General features: G+C 40.1%; 1 protein-coding gene and 1 long non-coding RNA gene across 17 annotated transcripts in view; both read left to right on the top strand.

Annotated features, from left to right (window-relative positions):
• The window catches only part of UTRN (utrophin), a 535632-nt gene that overhangs the window by 130014 nt on the left and 378251 nt on the right, over window positions 1-27367 (top strand). For 9 of the 16 annotated variants that reach the window (XM_085024297.1, XM_085024293.1, XM_085024287.1 and 6 more), the window contains 11 exons: window positions 570-662; window positions 2590-2667; window positions 3004-3096; window positions 5086-5258; window positions 8061-8176; window positions 9090-9250; window positions 18950-19153; window positions 20075-20256; window positions 20970-21120; window positions 22605-22724; window positions 25272-25373. In XM_085024297.1, the coding sequence (XP_084880423.1) occupies window positions 570-662; window positions 2590-2667; window positions 3004-3096; window positions 5086-5258; window positions 8061-8176; window positions 9090-9250; window positions 18950-19153; window positions 20075-20256; window positions 20970-21120; window positions 22605-22724; window positions 25272-25373 (1473 nt within the window). Of the gene's footprint in view, window positions 1-569; window positions 663-2589; window positions 2668-3003; window positions 3097-5085; window positions 5259-8060; window positions 8177-9089; window positions 9257-18949; window positions 19154-20074; window positions 20257-20969; window positions 21121-22604; window positions 22725-25271; window positions 25374-27367 lie in introns of all 16 variants that reach the window. The other 7 variants (XM_085024299.1, XM_021072254.2, XM_085024274.1 and 4 more) reach the window with 1 other exon arrangement.
• LOC146405962 (uncharacterized) lies at window positions 10922-18347 on the top strand. Its single transcript, XR_014845144.1, has 3 exons — window positions 10922-15921; window positions 16223-17954; window positions 18279-18347. It is a non-coding gene; the product is annotated as an uncharacterized LOC146405962 (long non-coding RNA).

Here is a 27367-nt window from a genome sequence, read left to right as displayed (position 1 = left end):
GATCATATAATACTTTAGTATTTACTACTGAAAAAAACTCACCTATAAGGGACCTCTACAGTTCAAACCCATGTTGTTCAGTGGTCAACTGGATGTATCACCGGCAAGGCATATAGGCATTCACCACAAATTTATTTGCTCCCTTTGTAAGAAATAATGAAATTTATGTCTGTCAGCAGAAAACATTTATTATAGATTTCAAGGTTCTTTGTTTTTGTACTTCTTTCCAAACAAGGCACATCTGAATTGTCTGTGATCATCCAGACTTGTCTTTTCTGGCATATGGAGTTTTGTGGTATATGGAGTTTTCTTTTCTGGTGTATGGAGTTCCTGGGCCAGGGGTCAGATCTGAATCACAGTCTCCACCTGAGGCAAAGCTGCGGCAACACCGGATCCTTAACCCGCTGTGCTGGGCCAGGGATTGAACCTGCATCCCAGAACTGCAGAGACGCCCAATCCCATTGCACCACAGTGGGAACTCCAGACTTTTAGCTGGGAAAAATTAAACCACTTATTTGCCAAATATGTGTAGAATTTCTGCTGTTGAAACTGTACTTTTTCTTTTATAGAGTGGAAAACCACCCATCAGTGATATGTTCACAGACCTCAAAGATGGAAGGAAGCTGCTAGATCTTCTAGAAGGCCTCACAGGAACCTCACTGGTGAGAGATGTCATCTTTGAGAACCAGGTTCTCAGAGTATCTTTCATTGTTACTGACACTTGGAGACCCTGGGGGTTGTTCCAGTGTAAAGGCTAAAATAAGGAAAATTTTGAAAAAGGGTTGTAATGAATTTTCTGATAGAATGATAGTTAGGCTTTATTAAGGGCTCTATTTTTTATCAAGAAAAATGACTTTTGGAGTTCCCGTTGTGGCGTAGCGGAAACAAATCCTGACTAGGAACCGTGAGGTTGCAGCTTCAATCCCTGCCCTCGCTCAGTGGGTTAAGGATCCGGTGTTGCCCTGAGCTGTGGTGTAGGTCGCAGTCGAGGCTCGCATCTGGCGTTGCTGTGGCTGTGGCGTAGGCCGACAGCTGTAGCTTCTATTGGACCCTTAGCCTGGGAATCTCCAAAGGCCACGGGTGCGGCCCTCAAAAGCGGGAAAAAAAAAAAAAATAGACTTTATGTGTTTATTGCTCTCAGACAGTAGAGACTTACAAAGAAGAGTGGATATGTGAAGAGGGCATGATGATTTGAACAGTAGAAAGTAGAGACAAATACATTTAAATGTTATTTTAAAAATAGTAAAAAAAATATTTTTTATTTTATTTTATTTTTTTGTCTTTCTGCCTTTTCTGGGGCCGCTCCCACGGCATATGGAAGTTCCCAGGCTAGGGGTCCAATTGGAGCTGCAGCCGCCGGCCTACGCCAGAGCCACAGCAACTTGAGATCCAAGCCGCGTCTGCAACCTACACCACAGCTCACGGCAACGCCGGATCGTTGATCCACTGAGCAAGGCCAGGGATCAAACCCCCAACCTCATGGCTTCTAGTCAAGATTCGTTAACCACTGTGCCACGACGGGAACTCCTAAAAAATATTTTTTTAAAAAACTGCTGGCATTTGTTTTTATTCACATTTTCAGTATTCATGTTTGTTGCATCATCAAATCTAACTCTATTACTCTATGTGTAAGGTATTCAGTTCTCATAGAAACAGCTCTGCTAATGCAGAGGATGCATTTTACGGGTACAGACTTCAACACTAGAGGTAGAATTCCTATACAAGGTATAAAGATAGGCACTTCTGAAGATAAATTTCTTTCTTGCCAAAGTGTGGAGTGTTACCTGCTACTGTTTGCCTTCCAGATGGTGGATAGGCAGCTACTGAAGAGGCTGATTCCTTTTTCAGATAAAATTCCCCGGCCAGTGAGGCAGAAAAGTAGCCTCCCAGATCACCTTTCCCTGGGTGGCACTTCCAGTCTTCCCAGTGGGCCTCGTAATGCTACCTGGAACCTGGGATTGCACCTCTGAATCCTGCTGTCTCCAGTGCAGGGTGGAGGTGACACAACTTCTAAATCTTTCTGCGTCCACCCCAGTTGAGATCAAAGAAGTTTTGTCCCTGGTAGAGCATTGGTTCCTAAACTTAGAATCACCAAGGAAATCTTTTACAAATTCCAAACCCAGCTGACACTCCAGACTCATTAAGTTACAGTCTTTGGGGGTGGGGTTGGATACAGGCACTGGTATTTCTGGAAGCTCCCTAGGAGATTCCAGTGTTCAGGCAAGCTAAGAAGCTAACTCTCTTAAGATGTCCTTGGTGGGGAAATTTGCATTCATCGACCTCAGCCTCCGTAGTGGCTTGAGAACCCAGCTTGAACACTCTTGGCACAGAAGGGCTCTGTGTGCTGAGCTGCCGTTCATATGTACCTCAGAGTCAATGTCAGACGGCAACATGGAGGGACTTTCTGTCTTGCTTGATTTTTTTTTTTTTTTTTACTAAAGTATAGTTGATTTACAATGTTGTGCCAATTTCTGCTGTACAGCACCGTGACTCAGTCATATATATATATATATATATTCCTTTTCTTATATTATCTTTCATCATGGTCTATCCTACGTGTCTCATTTGATCTTGCATTTTGTTTTCCAGCCGAAGGAACGTGGTTCCACAAGGGTGCATGCCTTAAATAATGTCAACAGAGTGCTGCAGGTTTTACATCAGAACAATGTAAGTTTGAAGCGTGGCTTTGGAGGTATTTGATGCTATCAGGATGATTTGTTATGAAACCAGCCACCTGCCCTGAGCATTGGCATCCATGGACTTTTGGGAACCTTTCTCTTATGAGAAGTATTGAACTTTTTCTGTGAATGAATAGTTGTGCTATTTGTGATTACTTTATTGATCTATTGGATAAGTAATACCTTTTTGTGATTTACCTTTATCTGATTCTCTAAAGTGAATTTTTCTTAGCGTTTATTTATATTGCTGTCCAAATGTGCTAAGATAAAAAATGTGAGATTCTGTAAAACAATTGTCCTAAAAGTTATATTTCCATTTTCCTAGGTGGATTTAGTGAACATAGGAGGAACTGACATTGTAGATGGAAATCACAAACTGACTTTAGGATTACTTTGGAGCATCATTTTGCACTGGCAGGTGGGGAAATTTTCAGTCACTTTTTTTTTTTTTTTGCTTTTTTAAGGGCCGCACCCATGTCATATGGCAGTTCCCAGGCTAGGGACTGAATTGGAGTTGCAGCTGCCAGCCTATACCACAGCTACAGCAATGCCAGATCCCGACCCACTGAGCAAGGCCAGGGGTCCTACCTGCATCCTCATGGATACTACTCAGATTTGTTTCTGCTGCGCCACAGCAGGAACTCCTTCAATCACTTCTTAAGAGGAATTGGAAACATATCATTTGTGTATTAGTTTCTTAGCACTGCCACAAGTACCCAAAACTAGGTGGCAACAGAAATTTATTTTCTCACAGTTTCGGAGGCTAGAAACCTGAGATGAAGAAGTCAGCAAGGTTGGTTTCGTTTCCCTCTCTTGTAAATGGCTGCCTTCCTCCTGTGGCTCCCGTGGTCCTCTTGCTGTGTGTGTGTGTGTGTCCTAACCTCCTTTGCTTATTCCAAGACACCAGTCATAGCGGATTAGGGCCAGCCCATATGCTACCATTTTACCTTAAGTACTTCCTTAAAGATCTTATTGCTATTTATTTTCTTACTTTTTTTGCTTTTTAAGGCTGAACCCTCGACACATGGAATTTCCCAGGCTAGGGGTTGAATCAGCTACAGATGCTGACCTGTACCACAGCCACAGAAATGCAGGATCTGAGCCACGTCTGCAGCCTGTGCCATAGCTCATGGCAACGCCGGATCCTTAACCCATTTAGTGATGCTGGGGAATTGAACCCACATCCTCATGGATCCTAGTCTGGTTCGTTAGTGCTGAGCCACAGTGGAAACTCCTAAAGATCTTATTTCTATTTCTATTTTTTTTTTTTTTTTTGCTTTTAGGGGCCACACCTGTGGCATATGGAGGTTCCCAGGCTAGGGGTCGAATTGGAGCTACAGCTGCTGGCGTACACCACAGCCACATCAACATCAGATCTGAGCCACATCTGCGACGTACACCACAGCTCATGGCAACACCTGATCCTTAACCCACTGAACGAGGCCAAGGATTGAACCCACAACCTCATGTTCCTCGTCAGATCTATTTCCGCTGCACTATGACGGGAATTGCCAAGATCTTATTTCTAAATACATTTATATTATGAGGCACTGAGAGTTAGGACTTCAACATATAAATTTGGGGAAGGGACACAATTCAACTTATAATGATTTGGATTGAAAGAGCTTGACGAGCTGCTCTACTTTCCTGGTGTAGAAAAACATCTGTTTTTTTAAATATTAAATTTTAAAAATTTCAGACTTATACAAAATTTACAAAAATAGCTCAAAGAATTCCTGGATATCTTTCAGTCAGGGTTCTCCAGATGTTACCAGTTGTCTGTATTTCTGTTTTCTCTCTCTCTTTTTGATGACATACTTCAGTGTGTATTTTGTAAAAACAAATCAGTTTTCTTAAAACAAGGAATTATATAACTATGTTAATATACTATAAAATGTAATATAGATTCATATTTATAAAACTAATATTTTTATGCATGTGATAATTATCTTCTGCAGTAACATACATATATAACATTACATACATACAATAGTATGTAATTTTTTTTTTTTTTTGTCTTTTTGCCTTTTTCTAGGACCGCATCCACGACATATGGAGGTTCCCAGACTAGGGGTCAAATTGGAGCTGTAGCTGCCGGCCTTTGCCAGAGCCACAGCAATGCCAGATCTGAGCCACGTCTGCGACCTACACCACAGTTCACGGCAACGCCGGATCCTTAACCCACTGGGTGAGGCCAGGGATCGAACCCATAACCTCATGGTTCCTAATTGGATTTGTTAACCACTGAGCCACGATGGCAACTCCAATAGTATGTAATTATTAAAACCAGGAATTCAAATGATGTTGAAATGATCCATAGTGGCTCATGATTGTAATATTCCTTGTTCGAGAATTTAGTTCCAGTAGCCGTTTTAAGTTACAGGCAGGCTTGGTTTCTTTGGAACAGGTGAAAGATGTCATGAAGGATATCATGTCGGACCTGCAGCAGACGAATAGCGAGAAGATCTTGCTGAGCTGGGTGCGTCAGTCCACGAGGCCGTACAGCCAGGTCAACGTGCTCAACTTCACCACCAGCTGGACGGACGGGCTTGCCTTTAATGCCGTCCTCCACCGACACAAGTGCGATGCGACTCTGCTTAGATGTGAAGATTTGTACAAATTTGTACCCCTCTCTGTCCCTCCTTTCTCCCTCCTCCTTAAAGCCCCTCCTATGACCACCTCTCTCCTTTCTGCACCTGCGCTACCAAAACATAAAAAAAAGAGCTATCTTGGAAGAAAACTACTCATCATATCTTTATTTCCATAGGACTTAAGTGCCGTAGTGCAAAGTCCATGGTTCCTTCTACATATTTCTAAGTTAAAACAGGTAACATAAATCACATAGTTCAAGTCCACGTTTTCAGCCCTACCAGTAAGATACACAAAGAATTGTGTTAGTTTACAGCCTCATACCAAAAGGAGAGCTATAAATCCAATGCAATCAGTCGAAAATAGGCAAATGATCTTTTTTTTCGTGAAACTTGAGAACAGATTGCAATTATATAGTAAAATACCAAAGCACCAAAAAGAGCCAGTACACTCCTGAAGAAGAAGGAACAGTCCCAAACGGAAAACAAAACAATGTTATTGAGACTATATAGTACTATACATAAATAAATACACTAATGTAATAATAGGCTGAAGCATATGAAATTGCCCATATTTAACTGTTTTTGACATATAAGAATGGCAGTTCCATATAGTTCAGCCTAACAGAATAAAGAGATCAGAAATGGCTCCATCCTGATCTACAGCTGAGCTGATTTGCAGATTAATAGGTGGTATGGAATAAATGGAAATGAATGAAGTAGATCCTTGCCTCACCACACTCCAAGTAAATTCCAGATGCATCAAGGATTTAAACATGACAGACAGAATTTGTTATGTGTTTTATCACTCTTGAAAATTATTTATTGCCTCAAGTTTAATTTCCTGTATGTGATTTGCTGATATATAAAAATGCAATTGACTTTCCTGCTTCTTACATCTGGAAACCTGTTAAATTTTTACCAATTTTGAATTTGTTATTGTAGGTTTTTTATTTAACAAATTATAATAGTTTTTCTCCCTTTCTTCCGCTCCTCTTCCCTCCCCTCCTCTCTCCTCCGCTTTTCTTCTCTTCTGTTTCCCTTCATTTGTGTCTTGTCCTTCAGTACAATATTAATTTGAATTGGTGATAGTGAACAGAATGTTTTGCTCTTGATAACAAAGGGAGTGGTTTTAATATTTGGCCATAAGACTTATTTGCTATAGCTTTTTCGGGTATATTTTTTATTCAGTTAACAACCCCCCCACCCCACCCCTATCTTCTCCTTCCTTCTCTTTTATCAGTTTAAGGAGGTTGCCCTCTGTTTCTAGTTGGTTAGGAGATGTTAACAGAAAATTTAAATTTTAGCTAAAAATTTTCCCATCTATTATTTAATTGATTTGAACGAGTATGTCTGGTGTATGTGATATATGTGTATGTATGTGTGTGTGTGTGGTGTATGTGAGGTATGGTGTGGATGTGCTGGGTGTAGGATGCAGAGCAGAGAACAAAGCAAGCACAAATCTCAATCCTCCCTCTTGGAATTTATGTTCAAATAGAAGGAGGCACACATTTTGTAAAAATGAAAATGTGAGCCGTATAGCATATAGAAGTGGTAAATGTGCTGAAGAAAAGTATATCAGGCAAGAGAGGAGGAGGTGCCTGGCATGCAGAAGGCTACTGGGTGTAGTGGTGTGAGTAAGAAGAGGAATAGGAAACGAAGTCAGAGAGGGAACTGGGGGTGGGGGTGAGAGGAAACTCCCAGAAGATGGCCGGGTCCAAGATGCAGGAACAGATAGAGCAGAAAGAAAATGCTCAACTTTAGAGTAAGTCTGAGCAACAATAATGTCGATTTGTGGGATTAAAAAAAAAATCAAAATGGAAATACAAGACGAGAGCTGTATGGAGAGAGGTGGAAGGAAATTTTCACAAGGCTTTTGCTTTAGGAGTTTCCGCTGATGATATTAGAGCTGGATTTTCTATTCTGCTAGTCTTGGTCTTTTTTTTTCTTTCATTTTTTAAAGCTTTATTAAACTATAGTTGATGTACAGTGTTGTGATAATTTCTGCTGTACAACAGAGTGACTCATTCATGTACATGCAGCCATACTTTTTCATATTCTTTTCCCATGTAAATTATCACAGAATACTAGATACGGTTCCCTGTACTATACAGCACATCCCCACTGACCAGTCATTCCATAAACCGCAGTGCGCATATGCCAATCCCAAACCCTAGTCCGTCCCCTCTAAGCCTGTTCCCTTTGGTAGCCGTAAGTTTGTTTTCAAAGTCTTTGAGTATGTTTCTGTTCTGCAGATAAGTCCATTTGTATCTTTTTTTAGGTTCCACATGTAAGTGATGTCATGTTTCTCTTTCACTGATCAACTTCACTTAGTACAATAATCTGTAGGTCTTTTAACTGAAGAACTTAGCCTATTAACATTATTGTGAAAATTGATGTATTTAGGTTCACTTTCACCACTTATTTTGAGCTTCTCATTTTTCTTATATTTTCTGTATCTTGTTTTCTTTATTGTCTTAGGTTCCTCCTCTCCCTTTTTTTCTTTCACTCTTTGGGAACTCTTATACCATTTCTCGTCCTTTTGTGGCCACTCCAGAATTTTAGCAGGCATATTTATCCAAACCGTAGAATGTTTTACCTGTTGTTTTCGTATTTATAATATTGCTTTAAAACGTTATATAGTTGATAAGGCTTTGGGATATAAAAGATAAACCTTTAAGTTCAAATTTACAAATTTAAAAAAATATAAAACAAGTGTACAAGGTTATAACAATAACATCTTGGTTTCCACATATTTCATTTTCATGGAATTTTATTTGCCTGCTGATTTCAGACCTGATCTCTTCAGCTGGGACAGAGTCGTCAAAATGTCCCCACTTGAGAGACTTGAACATGCGTTCAGCAAGGCTCAGACTTACCTGGGAATTGAAAAGCTGTTAGATCCCGAAGGTATTGTTCGGTGTTTAATTTCAACTTTGATTTTTCCTTACAATTTTGAATACTTGAAACACAGTTTTTCTTTGTTCCTCCTTTTTAGAAAGAATTGTGGGAATTTAGTTTTTTCCCTTTTGAAATGTGGAGGAAGCTATTTTATTGCAAACAAGTTATGAATGCTTTTGTACTTAACAGTTTCTAGGATTCTTCATGAGGAAATTTAATTAATCATTGAAGCATAGTTAATCAGTACCAGCCCAAGATTTAAAGTTTAGGAAAATATAATTATTAGCCAATTTAGTACTTGATTTATTTCATTAAAACGTGTTTTTGGTTGAACTTCATGTACATGATGGAAAAATGATGTTGCAGCATAGAATTCTAGACTTATTTTCATAACATGAATGAAGTCTGTGACATTATCTTCTTTTCTTGCTGCACCCGCGGCATATGGAGGTTCCCAGGCTAGGGGTCTAATCGGAGCTGTGCCACAGCTCCAGCAACGCCAGATCCGAGCCGTGTCTGCAGTCTACACCACAGCTCACGGCAACACTGGATCCTTAACCCCTGAGCGAGGTCAGGGATTGAACCTGTGTCCTCATGGCTCCTAGTCGGATTTGTTTCCATTGTGCCATGAATGGGAACTCCTGTGACATTATCTTAAATGATAATTTATCTTTGAGCATTTTGGGGGAGCTTATAGGACAGATTTTTAAGAAGTGGGATATTGAACAAAAATAAGTAGGTAATCATCTTTACCTTTGTCTCATATATTATACAAAATAGAAGTTTACTGAGCTGTGGCATTGCAAGGATTATATACTAGTATTTTTTTTATGAGTACTAGGGACCGTTATATCTAACATTGAGCAATTCACATATTTAGGACAGCTAATTTAAGCTGGTTTTTATTTTCTTCCACTTTTAGATGTTGCTGTTCAGCTTCCTGACAAGAAGTCCATTATTATGTATTTAACATCTTTGTTTGAGGTGCTACCTCAGCAAGTCACTATTGATGCCATCCGTGAGGTGGAGACACTGCCAAGAAAATATAAGAAAGAATGTGAAGAAGGAGAAATTAACATACAGGTACAGGTAAATTTTTAGTAATATGTTTGACTTGCCATAGTTGTTTTATCAAGTGTTCTCGAAGGCACTTGATAAAAACATTTTCAGAGGATATTTTCCTTAACTAAAAACGTCTTGGTTTCTCAGCATCAGAAGTTCAGTTTAGAGAGTTCCCACTGTGGCTCAGAGGAAATGAATCTGACTAGCATTCATGAGGACACAGGTTCGATCCCAGGCTTCACTCAGTGGGTTAAGGATCTGGCGTTGCCATGAGCTGTGGTGTAGGTCGCAGATGTGGCTTAGATCTGGTATTGCTGTGATGGTGGTGTAGGCCAGTGACTACAGCCCTTATTCAGTCCCTAGCCTGGTAACCTCCATATGTTGTGGGTGCGGCCCTAAAAAAGACAAAAAAATAAATAAAAAATAGAAGTTCAGTTTATCAGTTAGCATGTTGTTACATGTCTCATACATGTAATGGAAAACCATAACTTCACTGATTTTACTAAGAAGAAAAATGTATTATTTCATGGAGTAAGGCTGGAGTTAAGAGTCCAGGGTTTAGATCATACATTGCATAACATGCTTAGGAATCTGTGTTTCCATCATCTGGTCATCATCTTTTATCAGTGTTGTGTGCTGACACATGCTTTTTCTCATGTCACCTTAGTTCTGTTCTAAGTAGTAATTTTCTTTCTTTTTTTGTGGCCATGAAACATGGATTTGTATCCTTAAGCTCTCACAAGGCAGCATATAAACTTTATTATCCCTTTCATTTAGGAAGGATACTTGGTAAGATGTTACTTGATGAGTTTTTCATTTAAGGTCTTAGAATTGTTTTATTCATCAGGATATACATGAGGTTTTTTTGTTTGTTTATTTGTTTTCAGGAGATATAAATAAAGTCCTGAAAATTTTTTTCCTAAGATTATCCTGCCTTGAATCAATCCAGTCCTTTTTAGGCTAACCAGTCCTTGTAATTCATAAAATGAGAGAATCTTAAGAGTTGGTTGAGGAGTTCCCCTCGTGGCTCAGCAGTTAACGAATCTGACTAGCAAACCTGAGGGTGCAGGTTTGATGGCTGGCCTTGCTCAGTGGGTTAAGGATCCTGTTGCTGTGGCTGTGATGTAGGCTGGCAGCTACAGCTTCGATTGGTTCCCTAACCTGGGAACCTGCAAATGCCTCAGGTGTGGCCCTAACCCCTCCCCCCCGGAAAAAAAAAAAGAAAAGAAAAAAGGAGTTGGATGAGACCTTAGAAGTCATTTAGTCTAATGTTTTAGCAACAAAGTGATTACATGTAGATTTCAAAGTGATAAGAACTACATTTTGGCAAGGCAGAAAGCATGGGCTTTGAAGCCTAAATTTCGTCCTTGTTAACTGCTTTTTTGGGGTTTGTTACTTACCCTCTCAACCTAGTTTTATTTGTAAAATCTGGATAAAACCACCCATTTTATAAAGACAATATAAATTCAAAGTATCTAAAATGATATTAAGCACTTAATAAGCAGGAGCTATCATTATGATTTTTCCTTCTCATTTTTGGCATTATCATTCATTTTTATTTAACAATTTTTTTTAATGTTAGTTAATTCTCATATAATGATAGTGGTCTTGAATTGGCATAGCATTTTTATTTTCTTCTCCATGGGTCAGAGGACTTATTATTTCAGGGGTTCCTTGGGTAGTATGTACCACTTTTATTTCCTCCATTTCAAAAAATGGCATGATTTACAGAAAAAGAAAAAAAAACTTATTAAGGAAAAGAAGGCAGGACAACCTAGGGCTCTTTTTAGTAGTTTTGAAAATCTAATATTGCATAATTGACTGAAAATTTGCTGAGAAGCATTTGTCTGTAGTAGTTATTATTCTGCATCAATGATGCTCCCTTTTAAGTGGCTCAGATAATCTTCTGAGTTTGCCTTTGGTTTTTAGAATCATTTTTCATCAGATTGGGGTTCCTTTGCTTAAAAAGATAGGGTACTTTACTCCTTATAGTTAAGGCTATTCTTTAAAAAGGAGGGAGATTTCATTTTCATTTCATGATGCGTAGGTAAAGTTTGCATTTCTGTTTAGGGCTCACAGTGGTATGATAGGAATTGCAGAAGCCATTTGCTATTTGATTAAGAGCCTATGTACTAACATTAACCTCTTCATTTGCATGCTTTCCTTAATATCTTAAAGTTGGAATCAAATTGATTGAAGAAATAAAATGTGGTCAAGTTGTGGAGTTCCCGTTGTGGCGCAGTGGAAATGAATCTGACTAATATCCATGAGGAAGTGGGTTCGAGCCCCGGTGATGCTCAGTGCTCAGTGGGTCTGGGTCAGGAATCCAGCTTCGTTGTGAACTGTGGTGTAGGTCACAGACGAGGCTCGAATCCCACGTCCCACGTTGCTGTTGCTGTGGCTGTGGCGTAGGCCAGCAGCTACAGCTCGGATTCATCCCCCAGCCTGGGAACTTCCGTATGCCTCAGGTGTGGCCCTAAAAAAAAAAAAGTCATGTTGTAACCATCTATTCTTTAACATATCTTGCCATCCTCTACTTTTCAATGACCATTAATAGTCTTACTGCCTTTCTTGTTCTTTCTGCAAACATGGGCTTAGAACATTAGGTGGTCAGCAAATAATTTCTGAGTTTCTCTTTATATTAATTTCTCAGTTGAAAGTCTCCTGTTGTGTTTGAATGAATACCTTCTGGACACTCGCATTTAGATAATGCCTTCCATCTCCCACCTCATAGATCCTAGTGCCTACCTTTGGCTGGTCACTAACTTTCCTAGTTCTCAGATATCCTCAGAATATTGAGATTTGGTACAAAAAGATCTTCAGGATTATTTTAGCTTTCCAGTTTCAGCATTTTAGGTCCAGAATTTAACTCATTTTCTTTTCTTTGTCTTTGGCACCATTTCTCTCCTTATTATCCAGTGTTTCATCTGTGTGCTCACAGATTCACTTATTTTTTTTTTTTAACTCCTACATGTCATTTACCTGGTCCATTTGAATTCTTCCTCCAAGATGTCTTTGGGGTATGTTTTCTTTCCATTCTAACCCTCATACTAATTAAAGACCTCATCTCTTCTCGTAGTTTACAAGGCTCAGCCCACACCCCAGCTCATTTCAGGCCACTACACTGCAGTCAGTCATGGTGGCCTCTTCCTCTCCTTCCTTAAGATTCTTGTGTATGTGGGTTGCTGTCTGTGAGACATTCTTCCACCCACTATTTGCACGGTGAGCTTCCCATCTTTCCTCAATTTCAATGGAACTTTTTCAGAGAAAACGTCCCTGATGAACCCAATTGAAATCTAACCCTATACACACACACTCTCTCTCTCTCTCACGTCACTGCTTCTTGCTGTCACAGTGTTTTTGTAAACTATGTTAAGAATTTGAAATTGTACCTTAAGAGCATTGGGAAAGCAGTGACATCTTTTAAGCAGGGAAATCTTATGATGTGATTACATTTTCCAAGCATCATTCTGGCTGCTGTGTGAGAAGTGGATGGTGAAGGTAGGCATCTGCAGTAATGGGAAAGTAAAGACACCAGTCTGCTGGCTGGTGTCCTGAAGGGCAAGTGGTTGCCATGGAGCTGGAAAGGACTGGATGGATATGAGATAAATTTGGAGGTAGGAGTTGCTTATACATATTAAATGTAGGAGATGAACTTATGGTTGCCAAGAGGGAGGGACTGGAAGGGCCTGGGAATTTGGGGTTTGTAGATGCAAGCTGTTGCATATGGAATGGATAAACAATGAGATTCTGCTATATAGCCCAAGGAACCGTATCTGATTAATTGTGACGGAACGTGATAGAGGATAATGTGAAAAACAGAATGTATATATATGTGTACCTGGGTTACCTTGCTGTACAGCAGAAATTGACAGAACATGGTAAATCAATTGTAAGGAATTTTTTTTTAAAATGTAGGAGATGAAAGAAAAAGAGAAACCAAGTCTGGCCCCCTGGTTTTTAGCTGGAGAAATTAAGTGCTTGGAGGAGCCATTTACTGAAATGGGAAGCCTGAAGAGGGGGAAGAAATGAAGGGTTTAACAAGTTTGATATGCCTGTGAGACAATGAAGTAGAGAGGTTAAGGAAGTAGGACATAGGAATTTGGAGTTTGGGACCAGAAATATAAAGGTAAATGCCTGCAGGATGTAGATGGTACTTTAAACCCAGTGGAGATGGATGGAACTACCTAGGCAAAGTACATAGAAGAAAAAAAGGGCCCAGGACTTAATTTTGAGGAGCTTCATTACTTACATGTCAACAGATGCTTTTAAATGAGGAGGAAAAGCAATGTGGTGTTATTGAAGCAGGGAAAGGAGAGCTCCAAAAAGGTGGGGACTGGTCAGACGTAGAGGATGCTGCTGAGAGCTTAAGAAACAACATAAGGTGACCAGAACTCTGGGTTTGCTTGGAACGTTTGGTTTATGTGTGTTGTTATAGCACTGTGATTATCAAAAATGTTCTGGCTTTTTGTTAATCATATCATCATAAAGATGGTGCTAGAAAAGTGGCTTCAATGAGCAAGATGCCAGCAACATTGACAAAAGCCTTTCCAGATGAGTGGGGGAGACTAACACCTAATCAGCACTAAAGGGAATGTTAACAAATGCAGCTGTTAAACACATGAGCATTTCTTTGTGTGTGTGTCTCTTCTAGGGCTGCACCCTCAGCATCTGGAGCTTCCCAGGCTAGCGGTCTAATTGGAGCTGTAGCTGCTGGCCTACACCAGAGCTATAGCAACGTGGGATCTGAGCCTCGTCTGCAACCTATACCACAGCTTACGGCAATGCCGTATGCTTAACCCACTGATTGAGGCCAGGGATTGAACCCAAAACCTCATGGTTCCTAGTGGGATTCGTTAACCACTGAGCCAGGACCGGAACTCCACATGAGCATTTCTTACGTTGGTCTCTCTACATTCTAGTGTGTCTGAGATGCATAAAGATTGTGGATGAGAAATGATAAAATGGAGACAGGCTGTAGGCAAATTTTATTTCATTTTATTTCTTTCCCATTTTAAACAATTTTATTGAAGTAGAGCTGATTTACAGGTGGTCATTTCTACTGTACGATAAAGTGCTTCAGTTACACATACACACACATCCATTCTTTTTCAGATTCTTTTCCCATATGGATTATCACAGATTATTGATTGTGTAGAGTTCCCTGTGCTGTACAGCAGGTCCCCATTGGCCAGGCATTCAGTATACAGTGTGCATGTGCCAATCTCAAATCCCCAGTTCACCCCTCCCCCCACCCCACCTGTCTCCTTTGGTAACCATAAGTTTGTTTAAAGTCTATGAGTCTGTTTCTGTTCTGCAGTAAGTTCATTTGTATCCTTTTTTTAGATTCCACATGTAAGTGATATCATGGGATGTTTGTTTTTCACTGTTTAACTTCACTTAGTATCTCTAGGTCCCATCCATGCTGCTGCAAATGGCATTATTTTATTCCTTTTTATGGCTAATATTCCATTGTGTGTGTGTGTGTGTGTGTGTGTGTGTGTGTGTGTGTACATGTACACACACCATATCTTCTTTATACAGCATATATAGGTCTTGTTTTTGTATACATTCAGCTAGTCTATGTCTTTTGGTTGGAGCATTTAGTCCATTTACATGTAAGGTAATTATTGATATGTATGTTCTTATTGCCCTTTTGTTAATTGTTTCGGATTTGTTTTTGTTGATTTTCTCTGGCCCTTTATCTCTTGGCCTGTTTTCTTCCCTTTTGTTCTCTTTTCTTGGGGTTTGATGACTGTCTTTAGTGTTGTGTTTGAATTGCATCTGTTGTAGATTTTTGGTTTGTGGTAACCATGAGGTTTTGATATAGGAGTCTATATATACACACAAGATTGCTTTAAGTTGCTGGTCTCTTAATTGCAAATGCATTTCCAGGATCCTGAATTTGTATCCTCCTCGCAATTGTTGGTTTTGGTGGCATATGGTTGTGTGTGGATGATTTCCTACCTTAACTAATGTTTGCCTTTACTGGTGAGCCTCCTCATTTGTAATTGTCTTCTTTCTAGTTTTGGCCTTTTCTTTCCGCCTAGAGAAGTTCCTTCAATATTTGTTGTAAAGCTGGTTTGGTGGTGCTGAATTCTCTTAGCTTTTGCTTGTCTGTTAAGGTTTTGACTTCTTCAAATCTGAAAGAAAGCCTTGCTGGGTAGAATAATCTTGGTTGCATATTTTTTCCTTTTATCACTTTAAGTATATCATGCCACTCCCTTCTGGCCCACAGAGTTTCTGCTGAAAAATCAGCTGATAACCTTATCGGGGGTCCCTTGTATGTTATTTGTTGCTTTTCCCTAGCTGATTTCAATATTTGTTCTTTGACTTCAATGTTGGTCAGTTTGATTAATATGTGTCTTGGTGTATTTCTCCTTGGGTTTATTCTTTATGGCATTTGTTGTGCTTCCTGGATTTGAGTTAGTGATTCCTTTCCCATGTTAGGGAAGTTTTCAGCTATTATTTCTTCAGATATTTTCTCTGGCCCTTTATCTCTCTCTTCTCCTTCTGGCACCCCTATAATGTGAATGTTGGTGCACTTAAAGTTGTCCCAGAGTTCTTTTAGACTGTCATCAATTCTTTTCATTCTTTTTTCTTTATTCTGTTTCACATCAGTGATTTCCACCAGTCTTCCACCTCACTTTTTTGTTCTTCTGCCTTCTGTATTATGCTGTTGTTTCCTTCTAGTGAATTTTTTTTTTTTTTTTTGTCTTTTGTTGTTGTTGCTGCTGTTGTTGCTATTTCTTGGGCCGCTCCCGCGGCATATGGAGGTTCCCAGGCTAGGGGTCTAATCGGAGCTGTAGCCACCGGCCTACACCAGAGCCACAGCAACGCGGGATCCGAGCCGCGTCTGCGACCTACACCACAGCTCACGGCAATGCCGGATCGATAACCCACTGAGCAAGGGCAGGGACCGAACCCGCAACCTCATGGTTCCTAGTCGGATTCGTTAACCACTGCGCCACGATGGGAACTCCCTCCTTCTAGTGAATTTTTTTATTTCAGCTATTGTGTTGATCATCTCTGCTTGTTGAATCTTTAAATCTTCTATTCCTTTGTTAAATGTTTCTTCTAATTCATCGATCTTGGCCTCTATTTTTTTTTTCCAAAATCTTGGATCATCCTTACTAGCATTACTCTATTTTTCAGACAGGTTTCCTAGCTCTACTTCACTTAGCTGTTCTTCTGGGGTTTTGTCTTGTTCCTTCATCTGACTCATGTTTCTCTGACTTTTCATTTTGTAGAACTTTTTGTGTGGTCTCCTTTCTGCAGGTTAGAGGGTTGTAGCCTCTCTTTCTTCTGGTGTCTGCCTCTTTGTGGGTGAAGTTGATTGATACAGGGGCTTGTTATAGGCTTCCTGATGGGAGAGACTGGTGTCTGCCCAGTGGTAGGTGGAGCTGATTCTTATCCCTCTGGTGGGTGGGGCTTTGTCTCTGGGTATGATTAGGGGCAGCCTATATGCTGATATGTGGAGCTCTGTTCCCACCCTGTTTGTTATCTGGCCTGTGGCTTCTCAGCCCTAATGGGTGTGGCCAAATTTTTCCAAAATGGCAGCCTCACGGGAGCTCACACAGATGATTATTCCTGGGACCCCCCCACCTCCAATGTCCTGCCTCATAGTGAGCCATGGCCACCCCTGCTCTCCCAGGAGACCCTCCACTACCTCCCAGTGGGCTTGATCCAGATTCTTATAAAGTCCCTGCTTTGCCCTGTGATCCAGTGCACATGAAACCCTGTGTGCCCTCCTAAAGTGAAGTCTCTGTCTCCCTGAGTCCTGTGGAGCTCCTGCACTTAAGCCTCATTGGCCTTCAATCCCAAATGCTTCAGGGGCTGCTCCTCCCAATGCCAGACCCCCAGGCCTGGGAACCTGATGTGGAGCTCCAAACTCTCACTCCTGTGGGAGAGCCTCTGCAATGTAGTTATTTTCCAGTCTGTGGGTCACCCACTGGGCAGTTATGGGATCACTTATATCATTAAAGCACCCCTCCTACCATCCTGATGTGACTTCTTCTCTATTTTTGGTAGCTTTTTTGGTAGCTTCCAGTTTATTTTGTTGACGGTTGTTTAACAATTAGTTGTAATTTTGGTGTTTTAGTGAGAGGAGGTGATTTTGAGTCCTTCTACTCCAGAATCTTGTTTATATGAATTATGCTCAATTTCCCATGTTCCCTTGCAGTCCTGCTCACACGTTATAAAGTCGGGATGGTCTTTTGCAGGATGCCATTGTTGGCTCTGAGTTAGTGACCAATAAATTGTTCTTCCTCCCCTGTTTGTTTCTTGTCCTCTGTGCTGAGTCTAGTCTCACTGGCTCATGGGCACCTGGTGGAGAGGTGTAGGCAAATTTTAAAGAACTTTTGCTTTGGAAGGGGATAAATTAATGAGAGAGGTGGTTGATTAGGTTATGGAATTGTAAAACATATAAGAAAATACTTCATTGCTTAGAAGGAGCTTGAAATAACTTATTCTATGGGCTCTTCAAAAAAAGACAAGACTGGAGTTCCCATCGTGACAGAAACGAATCTGACTGGTATCCATGAGGATGCTGGTTCAATCTCTGGCCTTGCTCAGTATGTTTAAGGACCCAGCGTTGCTTTAGGTAACAGTCACAGCTTAGATCCTGAGTTGTTGTGGTTGTGGCATAGGCCGGCAGCTACAGCTCCAATTTAGCCCCTAGCCTGGGAACCTCCATATGTGGTGGGTGTGGCTCTAAAAAGACAAAGTAGGGAGTTCCCGTCGTGGCGCAGTGGTTAACGAATCCGACTAGGAACCGTGAGGTTGCGGGTTCGGTCCCTGCCCTTGCTCAGTGGGTTAACGATCCGGCGTTGCCGTGAGCTGTGGTGTAGGTCGCAGACGCGGCTCGGATCCCGCGTTGCTGTGCCTCTGGTGTAGGCCAGTGGCTACAGCTCCGATTCGACCCCTAGCCTGGGAACGTCCATATGCCGCGGGAGCGGCCCAAGAAATAGCAACAACAGCAACAACAACAACAACAGACAAAAAGAGACAAAAAGACAAAAAAAATATAAAATAAAATAAAAAGACAAAGTAAATATGTAAATAAGTAAATAAATAAAGTTCATCTGTCCTCTAACACATACATTAAAAAAAAAAAAAAGAGAGAGAGAGAGAAAGAGAAAAGACCAGCAAGTAAACTAAAGGGCAATTGCCTCAAAAAAATATTGTCGGTACAATAGCCTATACGTGCAGCTGTCTTTCAGTGTCTAAAATGCAGTGCCAAAATGCAAGTCAGTAAAAGCAATTTAACTAGGGTCAAAGCAGAGTTCTAACCTCTACCTCTTTAAATGGCATCCAACCTTCATGGCTTGGCATGTTCCAGATCCTCCATGAAACTTTCCTATTTTAGTTCTTGGTGATTTCAAATAGCATCCCTGGTTGGACCCATGGAATTTATAACTTTGTTAATAGTCTCTTTATTTTTGTTCAGAAGTGATTCATGTGGGTTATTTGTCTCTTTCCAACTATATTAGAATCCCCATGCGTACAGCGTCCAAGGATGATGCAGCTTTTGTCCTCTCTGCCATCCCAGCACACTTAATAAAGGCTTTCTCACTAGTTCGCAACATTGCTCACCCAGCTCCTGAGACTGGGAAGAATACCCAAGACACAGTGATGCCTGCTGTGGGTTCTCCACCAGGGTGTCTTTGTTGAACACCTTCTCATTTTCATGACATGGTTTTCTTGGCTTTGTTTTTATAGGGCTCAGCGCCAGAGGAAGAACCAGAGGGTCCCCGAGCCGAAACCCCCAGCACTGTCACCGAGGTGGACATGGACCTGGACAGTTACCAGATAGCGCTGGAGGAAGTGCTGACCTGGTTGCTTTCTGCCGAGGACACTTTCCAGGAGCAGGAAGACATTTCTGATGATGTCGAAGAAGTCAAAGAACAGTTTGCGACCCACGAAGTAAATAATCTGTAGCTGATGAGCAGGATGTATCTGCTGTGGTGTTTGTACCTTAATCAGGGGCTGTACCCTGATGTTTGTTGTTTACTGAATTCTGCTCCACAGAAAGGTCATGGCATATTTTAGGACTTGTGGTATTTAAATAGGGCTTTATTATAAAATCGGTGTGGGTGCTTAACTGTGCGTTGGAATTAGATTTCAGATTTTAATCTTAATCGTAATCTGTAGATTCTGTGGAGCCACTGACAAAAATCAATACTGCGCAGACAAAAGTCAATACCTCACGTTTCTGAAGTGTATTGTTATAGTTTGCACACAAATTGGCTAATCAATACTCCCAACCTTTAGATTTTGAATGTTCCCCGGAAAGTGATTATTTTTGTTTTATGATGAAGCAAATTCCTATCTAGTATTCCTGTATACTTTTTACATAATGAAAATTTCATACTATTTCAGGGATATATTGCAGCATAGTGATTAGATTATATTAAGAAGTCTTTGGATTAATTAGTTTTTTGTGTGTCGATACATTAATTGACAGGTCTTATTTGCTGTTTTGGTCTGGAAATAATAGAAATGATCATTTTCTTTAAGTAGTTCTTCTTGGATGGAGCATGGCATTTTATTTATTATAACTTCTCATAATTCCGTGTTCACTGACTATCAGGAGCCTGATCAGCAGTTACTTAAAAATAGCTGGTGTTGTTGATGTCATATTGTCCTCTGGGATCCATTCTTTTTCCTGAGGCCAGCTGCTCATTTCCTACAGTCAGAGCTTAAAAAAAAATGGGATCAAAGTCGTCTTTATTTGCATTCTACATGGTTCCCCCCCCCCCACCATTGATGTCTAGGCATTAGCAATTGATTACGATTTTTTTCTTCAATGAATAGCTTACAAATCTTAATGATGTGCCTCCCTAGGCTTTTATGATGGAGCTGACAGCGCATCAGAGTAGCGTGGGGAATGTTCTACAGGCAGGAAACCAGCTGATAACACAGGGAACTCTGTCAGAGGAAGAGGAGTTTGAGATTCAGGAACAAATGACCCTGCTGAATGCCCGATGGGAGGCACTGAGGGTGGAAAGTATGGACAGACAGTCCCGGTGAGTGGAAGCACAGAAGTGAACATTTTATTCCTCAGACTGTGTTGCCCAGTTTAGCACAGGCCCAAGTCTGCAGGTCTGTGAGAACAAGATAACCAGAGACCTTGCCTGGAAAATTCTCACTCTTTTTTTTTCTGTAGTGTTGCTGGAATTTCATATGGTGTTTGTTTCCCCCTTTGATATGTGGAAGGAAAAATCAAAATACAGAAATGAGCAAAAAAGGGCAAAGACATTTTATATGAACTTTGCAGTATTAAAGTTGGCTAACTTTCAACTCGGATATGAAGACAGGACTATGTTCTATGTATCTGCAATGTCATTTTGTAATATTTTTTTCAAAGCATTTTTTCCCATGGTTCCTTTTATTTCATGTATTGTGTGTTAAGGCGCAAAGTGCATTCCATTGCAATTTCCACCTATTTAATAGGCAGGAACTCCTGACTGAAGAAACAATGATTCTGATACAAATAGAGGGTGTTATTATTTGCATTCTTTGGCTGCATTTAATTGACTCCACTTAGGAAGAAAATCAGGTTTATTTTTTTTTGGCAGGGGGTGGGGTGGGGGTTGGTTTCTGCATCTAAAGACTAAATGCTACTTTAAATGGTTAGACAAGAATGTGTTCCTGCCCCAGTTCTTTGGTGTCTAGAGTGCGTATTTGCCTTCGCACAGGGAAAAAGAGTGGGACTAATGCTGTGTCCTGCCCCTACCAGGCTGCATGATGTGCTCATGGAACTGCAGAAGAGGCAGCTCCAGCAGCTCTCCGCCTGGTTAACACTCACAGAAGAACGCATTCAGAAGATGGAAACTTGCCCCCTGGATGATGACTTAAAATCCCTACAGAAGCTGCTAGAAGATCATAAAGTAAATCTGGCTCATATTTCTTTTATTCCTTTTTGAACATTGAAGCAGCAGCACTTAGTGTTCTCAGGGGCTGAAGGCGTCTTTCATTAGTGCAGGGGAGGGACTCTTCTTTAGTGAGTCCTTTTATTCCAAAGCTTGGAGGGTGGAGTTCAAGGGGATGTGATTTTTCTGAGCCAGGGTCGAAAGCGCAGGCAAAACTTTATATGGGTATGTATAGTTTTCTTACGAAAGTACATAGCGTTCATAAGATTCTCAGGGTTTTTTGGACCCATGAGTGGTGAGGAACCCCAGCGTGTTGCCTTAATGCCGTGTGTGGTGACATAAAGAAATTTTTAGATTGATCTATACCTAATCTTTCAGGGAAAGCACTTGCTTCTTCTCCTAGGTAACGTTCAAAATTTGGTGGACATCAAAAAAAAAAAAAAAAAAAAAAAAAGGAGTTCCTGTCGTGGCGCAGTGGTTAACGAATCCGACTAGGAACCATGAGGTTGCGGGTTCGGTCCCTGCCCTTGCTCAGTGGGTTAATGATCCAGCGTTGCCGTGAGCTGTGGTGTAGGTTGCAGACGCGGCTCGGATACCACGTTGCTGTGGCTCTGGTGTAGGCCAGTGGCTACAGCTCCGATTCAACCCCTAGCCTGGGAACCTCCATATGCCGCTGGAGCGGCCCAAGAAATAGCAACAACAACAACAACAAAAAGACAAAAGACAAAAAAAAAAAAAAAATTTGGTGGACAGTTTAATTTGATCACAAATTTAGGAGATAACTTTCCATAGTCAAGGAAGGTAGAGTAAAATGGCCTCTTTGCAAACTGAAGAATTTTATTTTTCAATGAAATACCTGGATGACAGCTAAACAAAGTTTTAGGGAGTCATTAAACACAAACACGCGAGGCATTTGACAATACTTTTAATAATATTTGAATAAATTATCTGTATGCATATGTGTTATGACCTGTCATGGACCTGTCCTATGGAAGAGGTGGAAAGAGAAGTTGTCTGTATGCCCCTAACTGCTTTCCTGGGTAGCTAATCAGAACAGATCCTGACTGTCAAATAGCGTCTGACTTACCTTTCGCTTTACATGATGCTGCACTGGATAAAATGATCTGACTCTGTGTATTTAAGTTCGGGACGTTTTCTGATTTAATGGCTCTGTATTCTTAATTCCTACTCTAGGCACTCAAGTTTTTTATGTTACACCTTTTTTTTTTTTTTTTCCTTTTGGCCAGAACTTAGAATAAAAGTGGCAGTCTCCCATTTGCAGTGTTATGAGATTGCCTCCTCAGTCTGCTTCCATTCATAATGAAATGTGAAGATGGATAAGGGGTTTGTTTCTTTGGTTGAACGTGTAGACTAATGATTGGGAATTTGAACATGATGCCTCATTAAGTGTCCTTGATAACTCTTGACAACTGAGTGGATTTTAAATAGGTAAATGGGAAAGAGCAGATACAAAGGTTTATCTTAATTTTTTTTTTCTCTAGAGTTTGCAAAATGATCTTGAGGCTGAGCAAGTGAAGGTAAATTCGCTAACTCACATGGTGGTGATTGTTGACGAAAACAGTGGCGAGAGCGCGACAGCCGTCCTGGAAGATCAGTTACAGGTAAGGACTCTGTAAAGTCAGATAGTCCCAAGGGACCTGTGGTCTGAGCCCCAATATACCCTGCGCCTATTACTCATGTCCTGTCTCACTGCTTGTTTAGGAGAGTAGAATAATCTTCTTTAGGTTATATTTCCCAGCTGGGGTTCCATAGCACATGGGTTTATTGAAGTACCTAAGTATCATTCCTTTACTTCAACCCTTGGGATGAAGGTTGAGGCTGCTTGCAGGCCGCAGCTTCCTTGGGCATGTGAACAAGATTGGGAAACATAAGACCTGATCTTGGGAGTTCCCCCTGTGGCTCATGAGGTTAAGAACCCAACTAGTAGCCATGAGGATGAGGGTTTGATCCCTGGCCTTGCTTCGTGGGTTAAGGATCCGGCATTGTCTCGAGCTGTGGTGCAGATCACAGATGTGGCTTGGATCTTGTGTTGCATGGCTGTGGTATAGGCAGCAGCAGCCCTGATGCAACCCCTAGCCTGGGAACTTCCATATGCTGCGGGTGTGGCCCTAAAAAAAAAAAAAGGACTGATCTCCACGAGTGGTCCACGATCCTTCTTCAAGATCATTTGAGGAATTTATTAAAGTGCAGATTCCTGGGCTCCACAAAGACCTGAAATCTCTGTGAGGCCCAGGGAATATGTTAAAAAATATATGTGCCTATTAACATTTGAGAATTTCCACCATGCAGGACTTAATATCTCCACTGTTTTGGTAGAGCAATGTGTGAATGTCAACCCCAGCTTTGGGAACCCAGACAACTTGCTGCTTCTTGCTTAGTGGTTGTGGTATATCTTTACAAGTCTTTATAAAGAGATTGATTGGCACAGTTGACCCTTGAACAATGTGGGGTTTGGGGAACTGACTCTTAAGCGGTTGAAAATTTGAGTTTTATTTCCCCAGAACTTAACTTCTAATAGCTTGTTGTGCCCTGAAAGCCTTATGATAACAAACAGTCCCTTAACACATATTTTGTTTATTGTATGTATATCTACAGATATTTTATGCATTCATCACATACCTTTCTCTTAATTTATTGATATTTCTAGACTATGTGGTTCTCCTTTACTTCAAATTGTTGCACATCTCCAAAAAAATTTCCAATATATTTATTGAAAAAAATCCAAGCATGAGTGGACCTGCACAGCTCAAACTCCTATTGTTCAAGGGTCAACTGTACTTTGTTTGAACAGGATTTGGATTACCTGATATAATGTTGCCAGTTGGTGACTTTCAGTAATTTTCAGAGGATATTTATCGTATGAAGTCCTTTTTCTTTTGGAACATTTAAAATTGGCTAGTGGTTTTAAGACTTTGGTGCAGTAGTATTTAGTTCGTGCAAGAGTCTGAGAGGGTAGGCATTCACGTCTTCCTATTTAATAGGAAATTCAGAGAGGTTAAGTGATGCCCGCTCCCTAAAGTTTAAATAGGCAGTGAGTTTTCATGCTGAGACAAAAGACTTGTCTTCTGGCTCCAAGTTCTTTACCCTTCACACTATACAAAGCTTACTCTAGTATTAATTATTGAAATGAGATAATATGAATTTAATAATTCTGGCTCACATGTAAGTAATGCAGAAATAAAATTTACTGTTTGGTAATCATTAGTTATAAAATGAAAATAAAAATTTATTGGGAAAGTCATCATGAAGAATGATTATTTTAATTAAATTTATTTCCTTAGTCTTTCTAATATTTGTAATATTCTATCACTAAATTTTATGGAATTTTCTGTGGATCATGCAATTCAAACAGAACAAATCAATTAGGTATTTTTTTCTTAGACATTCCCTCATTCAAAACATAGTTTCTGTTAGTTTAAAACTTATTTTCATAATTTTGGGACTATAGATGAAAATTTTCTTGGCGCGTAAAATATGGTTAAGAAATAATTGATGCATTGAATTTTGTTTTAAGTAAAAATAATTACAGGAGTTCCCATTGTGGCTCAGTGGGTTAAGGACCTAACTCATATCCATGAGGATGAAGGTTCTATCCCTGGCCTGGCTCAGTGGGTTAAGAATCTGGTGTTGCCACAAGCTGCAGTGTAGGTTGCAGATGTGGTTCGAATCTGGTGTTGGTATGGCTGTGATGGAGGCTGGAAGCTGCAGCTCTGATTTGACCCCTAGCCTTGGGAACTTCCATGTGCTGCAGGTTTGGCCCTAAAAAGAAAAAAAATAATTACAGCCTAAAAAAATGAAAGCACTGTTTGCTTTATTTTGAAGATACACATGAAAATACCAAATTCTCATATAAAAACTACACTAAAATGGAAAAGAGCAGGAATTTGGAGTCAAAAGTTATAGGATGGGGTTCTAGTTGTGCCACATTCTCGCTATGTGATGTGAAATAATTAGTTCAATCCTATGAAAATTGGTTTTTCTCATCTTTACATTTATAGGCTTCGTCTATATTACTTAAAGCTACTTTGATAAAAATATTTTTCATAAATTGCTACTCTCTAGTAGAGAACAGTAAATGTCAAGAATTTAAGAATTGTGATAACTCTCTTTAGGCTCTGTTGACAGAGGATGGGTTCTTTTTTTCCTAGAAACTCGGAGAACGCTGGACAGCCGTGTGCCGATGGACTGAAGAACGCTGGAACAGACTCCAGGAAATCAATATTCTGTGGCAGGAATTATTGGAAGAACAGGTATGACATTTTTATCCATTATGGTCAAAAAAGATGGCGTAAGTAACTCATCACTGATTATGACATTAGAATAAAACCTTGGTTACATCAAAAGGAAAATTCACAAACAATTATGTTCAAATCTGATTTCTGCCCATTTTATCATGCAGCTTATTCATAGAGTTCTCATTATGAATTACCTCTATTGTAATGACAATTTGACCTTGTTTGTTACTTAGAATGTTAGTGTTTAGGATTTCCTTGACATAATTTTTACTGCATTTGTATTGGGTAGTGTATTTGAACTTGTATCCCCACAGTGCCTGGCATATGGTTTGTGCTCAGTACATAATGAATAAATAAATCCATTCAATACTTTGTGAACTTTATAACACATGAATTTTTCATGATTTTTAACCAGAATAACTACTGAAATTAATAACAAAATATTATTTAGCAACTCCATTGATTTAGAACTTGGTTAATAGTATATTTTTTTCCACTAAGGATGAACAGAATACAGCTAAGGAAGACTTTTCTTCAAATTGCCAAACAATTGTGATGAAGAAAATAAGCAGATACTCTATTCCCACATCTCAGTGTCCATTGTGATTCTTTTCAGTGCATTTTATTTCTATCCACAAAAAGTGACTATATTCTTTTTAGGGGATAAAAACAAGTGTTTGACGTTTTGTGATTTTCTAAATATGATGCCAGTGAGAACATCTTAAAAAGCAGGTTGCAAAATTTAAAGTTACTTAGATCCTTGTGTTCAGGCCTAAGAGCCACATAGAATAGTTAAATTTTTACTTTGATAATGACTATAGGAGATATTGATTGCTACAGAAAACCATTATGTTAGTCTTCTACTAAGTAAAATAATTTAAAATTTGAAAGGAATCAAAATGTGGTAAATTAAAAAATTTTTAAAAATAGCGAGTGGCTAGTATTTTGGCCATTTATTACATTAGATTTAAAACTGATCTTTGAATGGCTCTCTGTTAATGATATGGAAGGAAGAATCTTATTAAAATGTAGAATTGAAGCCAACATTGCTACATAATTGAGAATTTGCTGTTGCAGAGAATGAGACCAATCAGCTATGTCTGAATTTAAAAAATCTTTAAGGGGCTATTGTTCACTCAGTTGTAAAGGCATTAAGATAGGTAGACATGGGCTCTCAGAATTAGTTCAAAGTTTCTGCAGCGTAAGCCAAGTATAGCAAGCTGGATACCAACCTGCCTTTCCAACCACAACTTTCTCTTGATCCTTCCATGTACCCAGTGCTCAAATCCTGGATTCCCAATTTCAGCCTTTTCCTAGACTGTCAAGGCCACAAGAATGGTGCTGGTTCTTTTTTTTTTCACTGCTCTATTCCCAATGCATGGTGCACTGTAGATTCCTCATGGGTTTCGTTGTTGTTCTTGTTTTGTTTTCTTTTGTTTTAAAGTGCAAACTAGTTTTCTAGCCTCTGTGTTTTTGGTTAAGGGGTGGCATCTGTTTCAGAATGCCTTTTTTAAACTCATCTCTTTAGTTTGAAGTTCTCCCCATCTGTTACCAACCCTTTCAACACAGGCTCCCATAAGGATCTTCTTGCCCAGTGAAGTTTGAGCCAATAGAACGAAGCCATATTTGGTTCATAAGCAAAGGAAAGTTTTACTCTTTGATGAAAAATGAAGAGGAGTGAGTTTGCTCTAGAGTCCATGCTCTCCCCGACAAGCCATCCCCAGAGCTGCTTCTTGGTGGGAAGGGACGGAGTTCTCATGGGTCTGACGCAGGTGTGTTGCTCACAGCACCTGGTTGCAGTGCTGGGTGCAGCCTCTCTGTCCTCGGCCTGCCACCACCATCTTGTACTGAGCTGTGCATGGTACTTCTGCACACTGTCCACTGAATTGAACTGTTGGGTGCAGTAGTTTTCTGCTGGAAAATATAATCCACCTTGTCAGGTACAAAGCCTCTGCACATGGTGTACCATAGGCAAGTGAAACTAGACTAAGCACAAAAGAAGTGAGATC

The sequence above is a fragment of the Sus scrofa genome, chromosome 1, assembly GCF_054392235.1.
Source record: "Sus scrofa isolate SSC_HxYL_T2T_F1_AM1 chromosome 1, Sscrofa_HxYL_maternal_Yorkshire_Landrace_v2.0, whole genome shotgun sequence".
Taxonomy (NCBI): domain Eukaryota; kingdom Metazoa; phylum Chordata; class Mammalia; order Artiodactyla; family Suidae; genus Sus; species Sus scrofa.
The sequence above is the reverse complement of the archived record's forward strand: the minus strand, read 5'-3'. Positions and strand labels throughout refer to the sequence as shown.